Genomic DNA, 17,992 nt, shown 5'->3' on the forward strand with positions numbered 1-17,992 from the left:
CTGCCCCTGGGTGATGCTCGGCGACGCCCGCTGCACCCCAGGAGGAGAAGGGAGGCGAGTGGGGTGCAGGGGCTGCCCCCAGACCCTCCCGGCGATGCCCGGCGCCCCTCGAGGAGGAGGAGGGCAGCCCTCGGGCTCCGTCCCCGAGCCCCCCAGCGCTGCGCGGCTCCTGCGCGGGGGCTGCGCGGGGGCGGGGGCTGCGCGGGAGCCCTGCCCACCCTCCCGACGCCACTCTCCGGGAAAGGGAAGGAGGAGCGGCTGGGAGCTCGGCGCCGGGCACCTCAGCCTGGCTGGCAGGGAGCCGGGGGCACCGCACCGCCCGCAATTGCGCCGCAGCCCGGGGCCGCAGCTGCTCTTTATGGCATGTGGCTGGTAACTTTTTTCCTGCTGTACTCTTTGCGGAAAGGTACGTGGGTTCTTGGGGAAGCGGCGGGGAGAGCGAGGAGGGGTCGCCCCGGGAGCGAGTCGGGGATGCGGGGCTGCGCCCGCCCGGGGTGCGCGGGGCTGGAGGCATCCCGGAGGGATCCCGGAGCCATCCCGGGGTGTGCGGGGCTGGGAGCATCCCGGAGACACCCTGGTGCCGTCCCGGAGCGGTCCGGGAGCCGCTTCTCAGCGGAGCTACTGGAGATGCGCTCCCGCACCGACGTGCGCAGCGTCCCCGGGACCGGGGAAAGCGGGGAGCTCAGCATCCCGGGGACCGCGGTCTCAGCATCCGCGGGACCGGGGAAATGATGGGGTTGGAGCTCAGCATCTCCAGAACCGGGGAAATGATGGGGGGAGCTCAGCATCCCCTCGACCGGGGACCGGGGAAATGGGGGAAGCTCAGCATCTCCTGGGGACCTGGGAAGTGATGGGGGAGCTCAGCATCCCCGGGACCGGAGTAATAAGGTGGGGGGGGCGGTATCTCAGCGTCTCCTCTCCTGGGGACCGGGGAAATGATGGGGAGCTCAGCATCCCCTCTCTCCTGGGGACCCGGGGTCTCAGCATCCCCTCTTTCCTAGGGACCGGGGTCTCAGCATCCCCTCTCTCCTGGGGACCGGGGTCTCAGCATCCCCCCTCTCCTGGGGACCAGGGTCTCAGCACCTCAGCTGGCAGCAGCGTTTCCCGGAGCTCCCACTCTCCGGGACCTCTTGGAGCGATGGGCTAATCCCGTAAAACAGCTTTAATCCAGTGATGCTTTAAAAATCGCATCCCCCTCCCTCTAGGAATGCTGTATTAAGTGTATCCCAGCAGCTTGATATAAATCGGATGGGGGGGGGCTGTGGAATTGTGGAAGTGTGTCAAGGAGACGCACACTTAAAGATTAGAGATTAAATCAAAGTTGGAGATTAAGCGAATGCTGTCCAAATCTATAGAGGTAATACTCTAAAGCGAGTCTCTGCCGTGGATTCAATTAAAGAAGCAAAGCAAGGAGCTGCGTGTAACGTGGGTAGTTAAATCGCAGCGTGTTTGTTACGATGATCGATCGCTGTTACATAAAGGAATTGTCCCTTTCCGAATCTGGAGGAAATTTTAATTATGTTTCCATAATAAATTGCCTCTTTGCGTGTCACCTGAGCTGTGGATGTGGTGGTGGAAGCGTCCACCTCTTGGAAAAATTGTCTGCTTGGAGGATGTCAAATGACATTTGCCCTAATTATCTGGTTTTTGACATTTGAGAACAGCAAGGGGGGGATTTTAGGAAATGAGGGAAATGAAAGAAAGGGGATGGAGCCGCTTTCTGACAGGAGACTCCTCTCGCTGCTGATCCATCACACATTTATCTCGGTGTTAATCCAATGAAAAATATTTACTGAAGCTTAATAGGACACCCTGTCCGATTGGGTGGTGATGATCAATGATTCCATCAATTATTAATTATGGAATAGCTGCTTTATTTGAGTTGGAGTAAAGCTGCTTTTCTGCTTTGGGGAGCTTTACCCAAAATCGCTATTGTGTTTAGGATCTGCTGAGCTGAACATGCCAGCGTCTGCTTTGCTTACATTTGCATTTTTTACTGTGCTAAAAGGAAAAAAACAAACTCGAAAACCCAAGAACCATTGAGGACGTTACAATTTCTTTCCCCCCAATCATCAAAATAATAAGGAGCTACACTGGCTTTATCGCTTTTTACGTGTTTTCAGCCCCATCTTCTTGGAAAAGGGATCACTTCCCACAGAGCTATCTCGTTGGAGAAGAGCAAATTAAAAGCCTCCATTAGCACAACTCCTTGTGGCCTCATTTTCTCCTTTTTTTTAAGGAATAAAACCTATATTTGGCATTGAAGAGTCTCAGTGGTGGAAAGTGTTAAACGGTTCCAAAGAGAGGACAGCAATACAATGGAAGTTTCATTATAATAATAGGATAAAAAAAAAGATGAATTACTTAATGCACGATAAACCTTTCAGATACTTAATATTTGTGGGCATTGAAGTGCATTCTTTTAACATGTTCGTGCTGTAGAACAAGAGCTCAAGTAGAAACTGAAAGCAAATAAAGGTTTGATCCAGGGGACCACTGAAGTTTAGATATCTCTTGATGGTTTTCAATGCTTATTTCCCCCCCGCTCATAAAATAAAGAAAAATAGGTGATTGGCAAGCAAACAAGCAGGGAGCTGAGCAGGGAGATGGTCTGGTAGTGTGAGAGAGAGCAGAGGAAGGGGGGGAGGCGAGCTGGGTGATGAAGAGCACAGTGGGCACAATCGAGAGGCATGGAGCTGGGCGAGCATCTCCTTGCATGTTCTTGCTGGATCTCTCCGCCGCCTGATTTATATTGGCATTATATCTACATTATGTCCCTGTATTGGGTGCAGTGAACTATGCAGCTTGCGTTTTTCTAATCTCTTTCCCCATCTCGGCCCCCCAGTGTGGCACAGCGCTCGTTTGTCTCTGAAATGAAACATGGAAACCTCATTAAATGCGCCGAGGAGAAGCCTGCAGTGCCGAACTCTTCGCCGTGCCCAGGGTTTGTTTACCCTGTGGACACACAACGTTTCCCAGCTCCAGGAGCCACGGTGGCCGCTTGCCCAGAGCCCTTACCTGTGCTTGGTGGGGGCTTAGGGCTGTTCCTGCCTTGGGATGAGAAAATCCATCTAGGCAACCCTAATATTTCCTGGTGCATTTGCTCTCTGGAGGAATAGGCTGCACCTCGCGCGATGGCGAGTGCCAGGGATGTGCTACAAGCAGCCCTTCGTGGAGATGGGGATGCTGGGGAGCTGTAGGCTTCTGGCTTTGGGTACCTTTTATGCTCTGGGCTCTGCCCAGATGGTCCCGAGCTGAAGAGATGGGGAGCTCGCTGCCCTCCTTTGAAGCAGCTGACGAGCTGAGTGCAAGGATAAAGCTGGAAGTGTCTCTTTGTAGCAGGAATTCTTCTGACATGGCAGCACGCGGGATCTGGGCTGTGCCTTGGATAACATGAAGTCATCTCGCACCCAAATAAGCAGGCAGTTAATAAGTGTGACTTCCTAGGAGGGCACGAAGGAGGAAAAGGTGTTTGGTTGTTGCAGTTGTGGCGGCGCATGCTTCGCTGGGAGGCTTATGCAGTGGCAGGCTTGGGTGCAGAGCGTTTCTTGTCTTTGAAATCTAGATTATAGCCAGCTCCATGTTTTTACATAATCATGATTTTGTGAGTTACTCTTCCCCTGCTTGCAGAGCCTTAAGAAATAAACCCCACCACATCCAATCTGCAGATTGCCGCCATCAGCTGCCAGCAGAGCTGTACCAAATATTTAGGAAATCCATTTCCCGACTCTCGCTAACGCTTGCTGCCTGCCCCAGCTGCTGCCTCTTGGAAAGGGCTGTCGGCTCGTCTCCACGAGAGAAGGGAGCAGGCGCAGCTTAGAGCAAAAAAAGAAGGCAAGCAAGGCTTCAGAGCTTGCTCTGTTCATCCCTTCTTCTCCTTTCTTGTACGTGTCAGCTGCATGTTGGGAATCCACATCTCCACCTTGTAAAGCCAGTGTGGGAGGTGGTAGGGACCCTTGGCTCCAGAGAAAGCCCAGGGGCAGGTGTGTGCATCCTGTTGTACCTGCTCTGCTTGGCCCCAGCCTCTCCAGGTGGACACCTTGCTGTCTCGGTGGCTTGGGAGACCAAGAGATGTCCCTTTGGGACCTGGCTGCAGCTCCTCAGGCTTTGTGTTCAGCGTGGAGGTGATGGGCTGCAGATGGGGAGGGAAAGAACATTGCTGGTGGCCCCTGGGCTTGTTCCTCACCCCCCAGGAGGAGCTGGGGCACGTTGGGGACCTTGGGAGGTTGGTGCAAAGCTGGGGTATGTCCAGCTCTAGGTCACCCTGCTGGGTGGATGGGGTGGTGAGCAGATATGGGAGGTTCAGGGCCCAGGCAAATGAGCAGGAGAGGGTTTTTTTCCAGGCAAGGGTTACAGCCTCAGCCTGGGTGCTGTCGTAATAACTGGAGGTGGTTCAGGCCTTAATTTCCATGCAGATGCACTAAGGAGCAGGCAGCTTGCACTCGGAGCGTGTTTGAGCAGTGCCCTTACCCGCAGAGGACCAGAGGCAGAGTTCTCCTCCTTTGGTTTGTGTGGAATGCCCATGGTCCTGGGGCCAGGGGGGCTGTGCCGCAAGGGTGAGATTTTGAAACGAAGGGCAGGGAAGATGCTGGGGCAGGTTCTTGCCATCTGCTGCTGTGCTGGGCACCAGCTGAGCGCCCCAGGCCAGGCTCGGCTTTTTGTGGCACTGTTTCCACCCACTGACGATGGTCCCCAAGGGGCTTGGGGTGGGGGAGGCTGGAGTCGCAGCTTTAACCCTTTGGGCTGGCATCCTGCGTGGCTGCTCCTGGCAGCATGTGCTTTGCTGGAAAGGCCACCAGCCGCGTGCACTTCTTGCTTCGTCTGAGCCGCTTGTCTCCCCGGTGGTGCCTTCCCTGATGCTCGGAGATGTCGTTTCTCGCTCCGTCAAGCCCCAAGGTGACTCCCTTCATTAGGAGAAAGGTTATTAAAAGTGTCCTGGAGGTGAGGGCTTGAAAGAAGCTCATTCCAAGGAAGGCCAAGGACTGCTCCAGCATTGCAAATTTGCAGGCAGCGTGTGATGGAATTACTGTCTCATCTTAAGGCAGTAGAGAGGAAAGATTAGGACTTGCCACCCACCTGTAATTCTCACCCTGCGATGCGTGCCAAGCTTCGGTTCACTTTCTCCTTGAACAGGGCAGGTGTCAAACACCCTTAATGAGGATAATAAATAAGCGGTGAGGCGATGATTAGCCTGCTGTTCTTTGCAGCATCCCTGCAGCCCGGTACAGCTGGTGGCTGGAGAAGCCCTGGTGGCCGCTACAGTCCCATTGCTGGCCGGCAAGTGGGATTTCTGCCTGACAGCATCTCACTCGGCCTTGGAGGAAGGCTGGGGTGGGCACCTGCACAGTCTGGACACCAAGCCCAAGAAGGAGGTCTTTGGGAAAGGTGCTACCAGTTGGTCTAGTGCACTCAAGTCTAGTGAGTGCCCTTTCTGAGGTGCTGCAGAACCTCCTTTTGAGTGCCAGCAGCATGCTTACTAGGGCAAGTAGCAAAGCCTCCCTTGTAAAGAAGTATTTGGGCAATCAGGGACCTCTGCTGCTCTTTGAGGATTGGTATCAGCCCAGCTGGATTGCCCATGCCCATAAGATTGCATGGTCACCCTTCAAACATGACTTGTTTAGCTTTTTCCCCGTCTCTATGAGGTCTTCACCCAGTTACTGGTGCGCAGAACTTGCTCAGCTTGGAGAAACTCGCTGGGTTGGGGCTGGCATGTGGGATTCTGAGCAAGTGGTGTGCTAGCACAGGTGATGTGTGTGCGTCACAGGTGGAAGTAGCTTCTTCGCTCAGGAGAAACAGCTCTGGCGCTGGCACAAAGCTGGTCGATGTCTGAAACCAGATCTAAATCCCTTTTCTCCCAAGGAAGAAGTTATCTGACAAGAGGAAAGGGCCTCAGGTTGCACCAGGGAAGGTTTAGATTGGATATTAAGAAAAATGTCTTTACTGATGGGGTGGTGAAGCCCTGGCAGAGGCTGCCCAGAGCAGGGGCAGAGTCCCCATCCCTGGAGGGGTTCAAAACATGTGTGGTTGTGGCACCTGGGGACATGGTTTAGCAGGCACGGTGGGGTTGGACTGGATGATCTTGGAGGTCTTTTCCAACCTTAATGATTCTCTGATTCATAGTAAGGGACAGGCTCTTCTCTGCAAGGTTGGAGGCTCGGAGGGGCTGTGCTGCTGGGAGGTGATGGCATTTCTGTGCCCGCGCAGGCTGAGGTTTCATCCTGTGCTGCTCCTCGTGCAGGACTCGCACCTACCTCTCGGCTGCCTCTTCAAGAAATCTGTGGCTCGGTGATGAGCCCTGGGGTCAGTTTATGGTCGTTCTGCCTTATCATTTGTTAGATGCGAGTTAGCAAATGAGAGCTTCCAGTACAGGTTGGCTCTGCTGATGACGGTGTTAGAGTTTGGCAAGTCCAGCCATCAAAACCGGTAAATATTCCAAAGGGATGATAGCAAAATGACTTGCTTCTCCTGGCTCAGAGAGAGATATTAATATTTCAATACCTCTAGGTTGTAATCGACTACAATTTAAGAAGATTGCACTCTGATAACTTAAAATACCTGCCTTTCACAGCGAGCTAGACTGTGTCCGGCTCCGTGCTGGGCTTTGTGTGGCTTCCAGCTACCGGCAGGCTGGTCTCCAGCGTTTGGTGCCGTGCGCCTGCGTCGCTGCATTTTCCCCCAGCAGAAACTGTTCCATTTTGGCTCCTCTAGCCTCCTCTTTTTCAGGTTCCTGGTGAATTAATGCCCTCGATATTTAGGTTAGGGTCAGCACATCTGACCAGATGTGAGCAGTGATTTCTGGTTTAAAAATATTGCAGAGCTATTTCTAAATGTTTAATCCCTCTCGGTGATTTGGAGACAGTTTTATGAAACATGGAATTAGGATGGTGCTCAATGCTAAATGGTAAAGGAGATTATGTGGATTTAACTCTATGCGTCTGTCACATAACTATTGCCAATCCCATAACTTCCATTTTCTATTAAAAATCCGTTTCCCCCTTTGACCTGAAAAAAAGCTTTATGGGTAACCTGGATTTCTCTGTTTATGAGGTATTTTTCCACTCTTCGCCCCAGCCCCTCGCTCATCCATCTCTTAAACCTTCTTGGGCACTGCCTGGGAAGAAGATTTTCCTATCAGTCTGTGGCTGCTCTCCGGTCTTTGTCATGGCAGGAGCCTTCTCAAGCCATGGAGATCTGGAGTGGAGATGCTGGAGGGACCCTGGGGCAGAGCCAGGTGGATGATGGGGGTGCTGAGCCCAGCAGGATATTCCTGGTCTGAACGAACAGGGCGATGGGTGGATTTTGCTGTGTGCCTTGTACGCCCCAGCTCCAGCCATCTTCTGCTTTGCTCGAGCGACAGGCGTTGCCACAAATAGCACACTGCTGCTTGCACGTGCTTTGTTTTCCTTCCTCTGCCTGCAAACGTGCTTCTTTTCTTTCTTTTTTTTTTTTTCCCACCCCCCTTCCCCCCTTTCATGTATTTGGGAGAAGCACCGTGCTGTTCTGATGAAGGGAAATGCTGATTCATGACGACAAACCAGCCTGGAGTTGTCACAAAATGACATCTGCAGAGCCGTGCGGTGGCCCCGGAGCTCTGCAAAGCCTGGCACTGCTGCGTGGGAGGCTCGGCTGGAGCACTCTGCTCCTCTGGTCCATCGTTCTGCTGGCGCTTGTCACTGAGGGAGGGAAAATAAATGGCTTTGTCTACTCCTACCTGCGCATGGATGCAGGGAACTGCACACGCTGGTGTGTGGGGACATATGGAGATGCTTTCTTGACCTATAAATCTGTTGTGTTGTGTGTGGTGGCAGCACTGGACCTTGCTAGTCAGCTAATCTGTTCCAGGAATGGGTCTGCTGGGCAGCTCTGGCTGTGAAACACTCTTGACGTGGGATGAGTAGGGAAAGGAGAGGAACCTTTGTCATTTTAGGTGATGATTTGGTGCAGACTACACAGCAAGAACGAGGTGCTCTCACTTGTGGTTTCATGGATGCTGAAAGAGGCGCAAGGTTGTGTGTCCAGCTGGGAGAAGGGTGGAGAGGACTCCACTCTGGGAAGGTGTGGGAGGTTTTTTGGGGTTTCCCATCTTGACCTGGTTGAGGATAATGTGGATTGGGCTGGAACAGCACAGAGAGAGCCAGGACAGCTATGTGCTCGCCACCACCGGGAGCTGGAAGAAGATTTGCAGGGAGATGCAAGTGGCTTGGCCAGTGATGCTCAACCAGCCTCTCCGCAGGTGAGCAACCACGGATCCGAGGTGATGCTATTCATGTGGATGAGGCGTTCCTTCTTCCCTGTACTCTGGTCCCCTCCTCCCCAAGTTAAGAAATCGAGGTCACGGAGGGTCCCCCGTGACTCGTTTTGAACTGATGGCACGGTAGTGATCTGCTTATTGGCTCTGCGGCACCACGAGCAGCGTTCTCAGCCAGAGCTATTAATACACCCACCGAGGGCCGCTTTCTATATCCCTGTCCTTCCGCCCACTTGGAAAGAGTGCGACTAAAAAAAGAAAATGGATCTAAGTGACTGGGGGCCTCCTCATCCTTATTTATAGGCAATCTTGCCTGCTTTGGTTGAGAAGGGGGAGCTCATGGTCCTGGAGAGTGGGAAGGAGAGACTGGAGGAGTTGGGTGAATAGGTCCCTTCCCTCGTTGTGAAGAATGGAAGCGCTTTTCTGCAGAGCTCGCAGTGCCTGGAAAAGCTGCTCCCGGGCATCCTGGCAGCTGGAAGCTCTGCCTTGGACTGTGCCCTTGAACCCCGTGTGTCTCAGTCTGCTCGTGGGTGGTGCAGGGATGCCCGATGCCAGGCTGCAGCTCAGGCTCAGGACTGGCTGGGATTGGGATTCCTCCAACTCTGGGAGCTGGGAGCAGCTCTGAACCCAGCTGTCCTGCCTCTCTCCTGGGGGCTGTTGCTGCTGTGGCATTTGGAGGCAGCACTAGGGTAGCGGCAAAGCCCTCTGCCCTGCTTGGGAAGGCTTGTGCTGGATGTGTCAGCGTTGCCGAGGGGCAGCTGCAGGCTGGGGTGCTGTTGAGGAACAGGGGTGCTTGTTCTCTGCAGCTCTGGGCTGGGGGATGCTGGGGTGGTCAGGAAAAACTGTTGGTTTGTTGTTGTTGCACACGGATGTTCTCAGAGCTGTGGGTGCTTGGTCAGACCATGTTCTCAGAGCCAGCTGGGTGAGTGTGGCCACCTGGAGAAGCCTTGCGAGGGATACCCTGGGTTGCACAGCCCTGGTTGCTCTCATGAGGTGCTTGTGATCCCTGATCCGTGCTGCCAGCAAGATGGTCTTTATGCTTCCAGCCCATGCACTGATGCTCCTCCGCTCTCCTGCTCTATGATCAGGGATCAGGATCCGGGGTGGCTGTGCCGGTGGGCGTTGCAGATCCCTGCAGTAACCCCCTCGCCCCCTGTGGCCTCTGCTTTTTCCGCAGCACATGCCGAAGATGTTGGAACTAGCCTCTACTTTGTGAACAACTCTATCCAGCAGGTCACCTTCTCCAGCACAGTGGGGGTGGTGATCCCCTGCCCGGCAGCAGGGTCACCCAGCGCCGTCCTCCGGTGGTACCTGGCCACGGGCGACGACATCTACGATGTGCCCCACATCCGGCACGTCCATGCCAATGGGACTTTGCAGCTCTACCCCTTCTCGCCATCAGCCTTCAATAGCTTTATCCACGACAACGACTACTTCTGCACTGCGGAGAACTCGGCTGGCAAAATCAGGAGCCCGAATATCCGTGTTAAAGCAGGTAGGAGCCTTCTGTGGGTGCGCTAGCGTTTGGGAGAGGGGCTGGTTTTAATCTGATCTTCTCCACGGTGTGCTGGTTGACCTATCAGGCACACCTTGCCATGGGAGAGTAACGCTGCTGACTGGGATGTGCAGCTTGGGGGTCTCCAGCAAGAGCCTGGAGGCACTGGTGTGGCTGCAATCTCAAAGCAGGAGAGGTCCTCTCCCTCTGAACCGATATTGTCTCACTCAGTCATGTGTGGGAGCTTTTCACGGCTGTAGGAAGAGCCAAACCACCTCTGCTTGTGATGGGGAGACCCCTGCTGTGTCCCGCAGCCCTCCTCAAGCCTCCCCGTTCCCACCATAGCATCCAGCCCCAACCTGCTAAGGATTATTAAGCAAAGAAAAAAGGAGGAATATGGCAAAGAGCTGATTCCAGAAGCCATTATAGTAAATTATTGACCAGGCTGAGGAGGGCTAATAGCCCAGGAATGGCTTCATTATGTAACCTATTAAAAGTGGGGCTAGCAGAGGGAACACGACAGAAGTGACTACAGGTTTTTTTTTTTATTTTAATACCTTGTACTGCGGAGTAAATTGGTATTAACCCCCTTCTGCAGGGTGAATTATTTACCAGCGCTATCAGGTTACCTATAAACCACAGCTGGGTGGAAGAGGGAGGGCAACAGATGGGGAGCAGCCAAGGCAGCTTCGCTCTTCTCCCACGTGCTGAGCACTTCCTTGGGATCGTAGGAAGTCAGTACCAGAGCCGGGTCCTGGCTTTTATCCCTCTTTTTAAATACTGGGTTGCATGCATGCCTCCTGTCAGTGGGATTTAGCTGGGAGCCAGCCTTCTCCGTCCATCCCTGTGTGCGGGGTGCAATTAGCAGGAGGCCTGAGTACATAGCAGGGGCCCACACACAGGGCTCCGAGGGCCACCAGGGTGGCTCCAGCTGTGGCTTTGTTTGAAGTGCTTTAGCTTTATTGCCATTGGAAATGGTTGTGAAACATGCCCCTGCTTCTGCTTGCTCCGGGTCGTCTTGCATCCCAGTCCCTCTCCAGTGCTACGTCACGGCAGGGCACCAAGCGCAGCCGGGGAGAGCTGTAAAGAAAGAAAATACCATTGAAAATGTGAGGATCTGGAAAAAAATTCCCTGGAAGCTTTGGAAAAGCTGGCGGTGAGCACATGGAGCAAATCTCTCTTGCCAATGGGAAGTTTTGAGTGTGCTCCTTGTGGCTGTACATTACCATAGCAGGATTTATTCTCTTGTGGAATAATTCCCTGGGCCAGTGGAAAGCCAGAAGGCTGTGGAGGTTGGTGTGGGTCAGAGCCACGGGGAGTGAGCGTGGGTGCCCATCCATGAGGTCTGCTCCGAGCTGGGACAGTCACAAAGGAGGTGAGCATGCAGGAGGTCAGGCTGGATGCTCCCCCTGGTCCCCGCTGGCCTTTAAAGCCCGTGAATAAACCTCCTCTCCATGTGATTAAGGAAGCTTTTGCCAGCTAATCTGCTTTGGCGCTGGAGTCCCTTTCGTGGTTGGCTTCTCCCTGCGTCCTCTAGGCACTGACCCTCATCCTCCCTGCCAGGGCACCGGGTAAATAACCAGAGCGAGCTGGAGGCTGCTCCAAACCCTCTTCCCTGCTTTTCCTTGTAACAGCGGGAGGTTTGCATGTTAGGAGAGAGTCTGAGCAGCAGGCAGGAGAGGTGAAGGTAGCTTGGAACTTAGTGATGTGTGGTTCACGCTGGTCTCCTGCCGGACAGCCAGGGTGTGTGACCGAGCATCCTGGGATTGCAGGGAGCCTGGGATGAGCCCCTGCTTCTGCTCTGACCTCAGCGCCAGCAGGGCACCCTGAGAGCCTGGGAAGTCAAGGTGGAAATGCTGTCACCCCCTCACTGCTCGCGTGTTTGTGCGAGGTGTGCGATGCATCACGAGCAGGTGCTTTGCACTCAGGGAGCACGTCTCCCTTTTGGGGGCTGCTGAGGGGTTCTGTTGTAGGAGATTTGCTGAGCCACTTCTGTTTTGGCAAGGGGTGTCATTAAAGGATGAAATGAATGCTTGTCTGATAGTGATGCCCAGGTGCCAACGTCCTGCAGGGCACAATTACTGTCATGGGAAAGAGGTACCTGCACTCCCTGTGTCTTATACTTCACGTTGAGAAGTTTATGGTGTCTGTATGGTGACATCTTTGTCTTCCTGAAGAGACTGGGGTGGATCCAGTTCAAGCAGTGAGTGCTGCTGGAGGGCTGTGGCACTGGGGAGTCCCTTGTCACTGGTCCAAGGAGCTGTCAATGGGATGTGCATCTCCCTGAGGAACAGAGCACCTGGTGGGGACACGGATTGGAAAATGATCACCTTCTTCTTGCAGAGGATCCGGGAGGGTGCCAGGCTGTGTCACGGCCATCTCTCCCAGGTGCCTCATGGATCCATTTCCAGCACGCATCCAGGAGTGCAAGCTCTGATGATGCTGGAGGTAGTTGCAGGGTCCCAGCATCAGGACATACCCTCTGTATGCTGAGCTGCGGTCTCCAAAGGAGAGAACCGCTTCCTTCCCTAAGAAGGTGGGCCAAGTGTTTTGGATAGAAGCAGTTTGCTGGGTGGGTTGGTTTGTTTGGGAAACGTGGGATTGAAGCAAAAAGGAGTGTGTTTGCTTCCAGCACTGTCATGCTACCAACCATCTGCTTTCCTCTACAGTTTTCAGGGAACCGTACACCGTTCGGGTGGAGGACCAAAGGTCGATGCGTGGAAACGTGGCTGTTTTCAAGTGCCTCATCCCTTCTTCAGTGCAGGAATACGTTAGTGTTGTGTCCTGGGAGAAAGACACCGTTTCTATCATCCCAGGTAAGAGAGAAGCTGCTGTACTTCTTGGAAAATCTGATCTGCTTTGCCATGTGGGAAACTGAGTCGTGGAAGGTGTTTTTTGGCTTATCTGTGCCTGTGCTGCCCAAGCAAAGGGTTTTATTGATGATCATCTTGCTGCTTCATGCTGGAAAACGCTGGTGTTGGGAGCAGACGTGTTGCGTTCAGGGTCCTGGTGCTGTGGTTGGTACTTCGTGTACTCCTGGTCTCATGGATGCTTGGTGGAAGTGCGCGTGCTCTGTCCTGGCTTTTCCCATGCCAGCTCGCTTCGGGTACCTGGAGCTCAGGTTTGACAGCAGGAAAAGAATCTGCCTGTGCTGTCCGTGTCCCAGGTCCTGCAGTCAGAACTGATTTTCAAGTCGTCAGGATGATGCACGAGTAAATATTGCAGCTTCGCTTGCAAGTTTTCACAACTGCTGCAGCCATGGGGAAGGAAGCTCAGTAAAAATAGCTCTGTGTGCCTCTTCCTCATGCTGGAAGATGCTTGGCCTCGCAGTCCCATGCAGCTGCCTCGTGGCCCGGGATGTGTCCCCCTCAGCGCTGGCTTTGATCTGCAGGGAATACACCTGCGGGAAGGACAGCAGAGCCCACCTCTGTGCGGGGACTTTGCAGCGCTGGGTGTTCTGCCCCTGGGTAGTTCCTTGTGATTTTGGAGCAGATGTGGAGCTCCCTGGCTTCCCATGGGAGTAGAGACAACCTGAAAGCAGGGGGTCTGTCCTCAGCCCTGGGGACCAGGCAGGAGAAGCAACCAGGTGGGACACAACCTCCCCGGCACCTCTGCAGCTCGATGTGAGGGGAGAGGAACCAGGCAAACTGCAGGTTGAGCTGTGCCAACTGTGGGCAGCGTGCCGGTGCTGTGGGCTCTGGCTCCTGCTGGGCTTGTCAGAGGATTTGAGGTAGCGCTGGGGCTGAGGGCAGGTGCTGGGCGCAGCATGGGGCCAGCCTCGTGTCCTCGTGTACCAGGGTGACCCTTTGGCTCCCTCCTCTGAGCCGGTATTGATGGCAGCGCTGGCTACCCGGCACAGCATGTGTAAGCTGGTAGTAAAGCAATCAATACTGCTGTCCCCGGGGGGATCCAGAGAGAATTAAAGGATTTTGCCCAGAGTGAACGCTCTGCGCTTGATATTTGCTCACAGGTCAGTAAGTCCTGATGCTCCTCTAGGGCTCAGTGTTGCTACGCTGGCAGCGCTGTGGGGAGCAGATGCAGGAGGGCAGATGCCACCGGGAGCGGAGCGCGAGCCCGGTGCCTGCTGGGGCAGCCGCTGACCAAACGTGAGAGGCGATTTGCTCTAATCTCTCTTGCAGGGATGGTTCTTGGTTATGGAGCTTAGGAAGCAAAGGACTTCACCTGGAGCAGGGCGGCCAGTTCCGTCGAGGGATGTGGTGGCTCTTTTGCTGGTGGTCGGTGCCCTCTGAGTGCAGCTGAGCTGCTGGCTCAGCACAAGCCGTGGGCTCGGAGACAGGCAAAGGGAAACGATGCTCTGTGAGCAACAGTCCCCGGGGCTGTGATGCGTGGGCAGGGGAGCAGGGCTGAGCGGTTGACCCTGGAACCCAGGCATCCCTCCTGACAGAGGCTGCACCCTCGCTGGCGCAGAGCCCGTCACGGCTTGCAGCGCCAGGGCCAGAAGCCAGCTGCTTCCCGCGGTCAGGACGGAGTCGGGAGAGCCTCTCCTCCCCAGCACTGACCCCTTTCTGACACTCTCGGGATGAAATACGGCATGAAACTCTTTGCCTCAGGAGCGTGGTCTTCCCCGGATGGATGTTCAGAGCGATGAGCTTGCGTTGATCGGCAGCCAGCCCATGTCCACAGCAGCTTTTTGCCTGGAAAAAGGAGGGTTTTTTCTGCTTAGCGAATGGCCTCCTTGGGCACCAGCCTGTGTAAGGAGCTTCTGGCACTCCAGGGTGTTTTGGAGCGCTGTGGAAAAGTCTGTTTTGTTTTAGTAGGTGAGAAACCTCTGGGTGGTCTGAGGAGCCTGTCTAAATCTGTGTTTGGTGGGGCTTACCTGGAGGCCAGCTGGTGTTTGGAAGAGGCATGGCACTCGTTGGTAGGGTGCAGGCTGGCACCACAGCCTTGCCAGCCCTTCTCTGCTTGGCACCGGGAAACAGTTGTCTGTGTGAGCGCAAAGCGGATTTTGTACTGCAGGCGGGACTGAGGAGTTTGTGTCTGTGAAGTTGGAGGGTTTAGAAGCTGTATGAGGAGCAGCTGAAGTCACTTGGTCTGTTCAGCTTGGAGAAGAGACTGAGGAGAGACTTGGTTGTGCTTCGCAGGTTCCTCACAAGGGGAGGAAGGGGAGCAGGTGATGAGCTCTTCTTTCTGGTGACCAATGATAGGATCTGAGGCGATGGCAGGAAGATGCTGGGACAGGGTTAGGTTGGACATTAGGAGCAGTTTCTTCCCGCAGAGGGTGGTGGAGCACTGGAACAGCTCCTAGGAAGCAGTCACGGTTCCAGACCTGACAATGCTCTAGAAGCATTTGTCCAACAGCCTCAGAGACACAAAGTGAAAGTTGGGGTTGTCCTGTGCAAGGACAGAACTCGATGGTCCTCGTGGGTCCCTTTCAACTCAGGATATTGAGTCTATGAGTCTGTGATCCCCTGGGGCGGCGAGGTGCTCAGGTGGTGATGCTCTGCCCACCACAGCCTGATGCTGTTTGATGACGAGGGCACGGTGAAGCCCATCAACATGAGACCCTGTGATGTTTGTTCCTTGGCGGCTGGCAGTGCCGTGCCAGCTCTGGCTTTCTGGAAAGGCAGTGGCTGTTCGTGCCGCTTGGAATTCCACAGGACGGAGCAGAGCGCTGCCCGTGCTCCGTGTTTGCAGAGCGTGGTGGGTTTGCTCCATAGCAAGTTTGTCAACCAAGCACACATGCATTTGCGTGGTCTTAACCAGGCTTGTTCCCAACTTTGCTGTGGCAGTGGATTTTTTAATATGATGATTTAATTAGAGTGGAACGATTTTAACATTCTAAAGCAATAATTACCCTAAAGACAGAACATATAAATTGTGTTACAGTGCGGAGTCAACACAAGCAAACATGTTTTGCTGTTGGATTACAAATATAGTATCTGCCTGAAGCTTGTTTTTTTTATTACTGTTGTGTTAGAGCTAAAATTGGCTTTGCTGTTACCAAAAACATGGTCTTTTCCTTGACCTCTGGTGAACCTGTGCTTCTGTCCCAGTTCTGCGCAGGGGAGGCAGGGAGAGGAGGAAGGCATCCCTGCTGCTCGCGGTGAATGGCACTGAGGCTGAGAAGAGCTGAAACGTGGTGCTGAGGCCTCGCAGCTCCCTTCAGCCGCGGATGTGCCTTCGGAATTGTCAGATCAAGCAGTTGTGCAGGCACAGCGCTCCTCCCATCACCCCTCAAAAGGTGTGTGGCAGTGCTGCGGCTCTTCCAGGAGTGCATCCCAGCTGTGTTTAGAGCTGGCTGCATGACATGGTGTTCTCTCCTAGCTTTAGCATCCCAAGCTTGCTGGTTTTTTGGTGAACCTTTCCTCTCGTTGTTGCTGTGGAGGAGCAGGCATCTCCCCAGTGTGTTTTGGGGCAGGAGGGGATGCTCATTCCTAACGTTCAGGGTGAGACAAGTCTCCATCCAGGCCTCCCTGTGGCAGAAAACTCTTTTAAAGTGAATATTTTCATAGTAAACATCTGCTTTCCTTTGCGTTCTGGGTTTCCCCTCACCAAACCAAAATATTTTGTAGCTTAGGGATATGAGGAGTGAGCGTTTCCCCTGGGGCTGCTGCTCTTGCGAGCAGGGACCTCTGGCTCCGTGATGGGCTGAGTGCCCTTTTGTCGGCTTCCTTGGGTTCTTTTCATGCTGAATTGGACTTACAGGGCTCCCAGTCTCTGCTGTGTGTTTTCAGACCAGCCCCGCTGCTCTCTCGGTGGGGTTTGGTGGGTGAGGGAGCTCTGTGAGGCTGGGCTGGGGTTGGCCATGCTCCTTGGAGATGCTGTGCTGGCAGGGAGCCCCTCTGGAGAATCACAGAATCGTTGAGGTTGGAAAAAATCATCAGATCTGACCATCAATACAACCCCACCGTGCCTGCTAAACCATGTCCCGAAGTGCCACATCTACAAGGTTTTTGAACCCCTGCAGGGATGGAGACTCCACGCCTGCCCTAGGCAGCCTCTGCTAGGGCTTCACCACTCTCAGTGGAGAAATATTTCCTGATACCTAATCTAAACCTCCCCTGGCGCAACTTGAGGCCGTTTCCTCTCACCCTACTACTTGTCACTTGGGAGAAGGGACCAGCACCTGCCCCACTACAACGTCCTTTATGCTGGTTGCGTTGCTGTTGAGGTGCCTGCGTGAACCTCTCCATCCCATCGTGCTGCTGGGTGTCCCACTGTGAGGACCAGGCTGCTGTGGTGGGACACAGCGAGTGATTCTTCTCAAGAGCATCTCCTGGGGACACACAAGCATCTCTTCCCAAGAGCATCTCCCTCTGTCTGTGTGTGCTGGGAGAGCTCTCTCAGCAGTTGCAGGGCAGCGCGTGGTGATGCTGCCGCAGGGGTTTGGGTGGTGAGTTGCATGATTTGGTTAACTCGGCAACTCTGTAACTTACCCTGAAATCAAAGATAAATTCTTTATGGAAGGTTATCCTGCACATAAATCATCATTAGTGCAGCTCATTTTTGTTTAATGCCTACCTAACTGTGCTGCAGTCTAAAAATGTGTGTTTAGTGAAGTCAAGGGTTGCCTAGAAATTATAGGGTTTTCAAAAACCCATTTTCTTTGCTGGTGCTCACATCAAAATCAATCTTGCCTTTCGTTCGCAGCCTTGTCGCAACACGCAGCACCGCTCGCAGGACTCTGGTGTTTAATGTAGGCGAGTGCTTACTCAGAGCGAAGCAGCCGTGCTTACGGAATCGGGGGCTGCGTGTGAGGTAGCACTTCAAACACGGGCTGTGATTTCAAACTCTGCTGCTATTGATGAACCTTGATGTGTGTTTAGGGAGAGGGGGGTGGGAGGGCTGCAGCTGAGCAGAATGTTTTACAGACCCCTCTCCCTTTTCCGTAAGGAAAGAGGGAGAAACCCCTGGTACAAGCCCGTTTAAGAACTCTGCTCTTTTTATTTCTAAAGCACTATCACCAGGCTGGGTAACGTGGAGCCTCAAACGCACGGATGGTTTTCTACAAGAAAGCTGAGGAGGGACTTTTTACAAAGGCTTGTAGTGACAGGACTGGGGACGATGGGTATAAACTGGAGAGGGGCAGATTTAGACTAGACATAAGGAGGAAATTCTTCTAAATAAGGGTGGGGAGGCCCTGGCCCAGGTTGCCCAGAACAGTGGTGGCTGCCCCATCCCTGGAGGGGTTCAAGGCCAGGTTGGATGGGGCTTGGAGCCCCTGATCCAATGGGAAATGTCCCTGCCCATGGCAGGGGGTTGGAATTAAATGGTCTTCAAGGCCCATT

At 53.9% G+C, this 17,992-nt stretch overlaps 1 protein-coding gene across 1 annotated transcript in view; it reads left to right on the forward strand.

Moving 5' to 3' along the window:
* Positions 1–243: 243 nt before the first annotated feature.
* The window catches only part of DSCAML1 (DS cell adhesion molecule like 1), a 113,368-nt gene continuing 95,619 nt past the window's right edge, over positions 244–17,992 (forward strand). Inside the window, exons 1-3 of the mRNA XM_069876380.1 lie at positions 244–406; positions 9,426–9,743; positions 12,413–12,559. Of these exons, the coding sequence (XP_069732481.1) occupies positions 364–406; positions 9,426–9,743; positions 12,413–12,559 (508 nt within the window). The 5' untranslated portion in view covers positions 244–363. The remainder of the gene's footprint in view (positions 407–9,425; positions 9,744–12,412; positions 12,560–17,992) is intronic.

The sequence above is a fragment of the Phaenicophaeus curvirostris genome, chromosome 25 (genome assembly GCF_032191515.1).
Source record: "Phaenicophaeus curvirostris isolate KB17595 chromosome 25, BPBGC_Pcur_1.0, whole genome shotgun sequence".
NCBI lineage: Eukaryota > Metazoa > Chordata > Aves > Cuculiformes > Cuculidae > Phaenicophaeus > Phaenicophaeus curvirostris.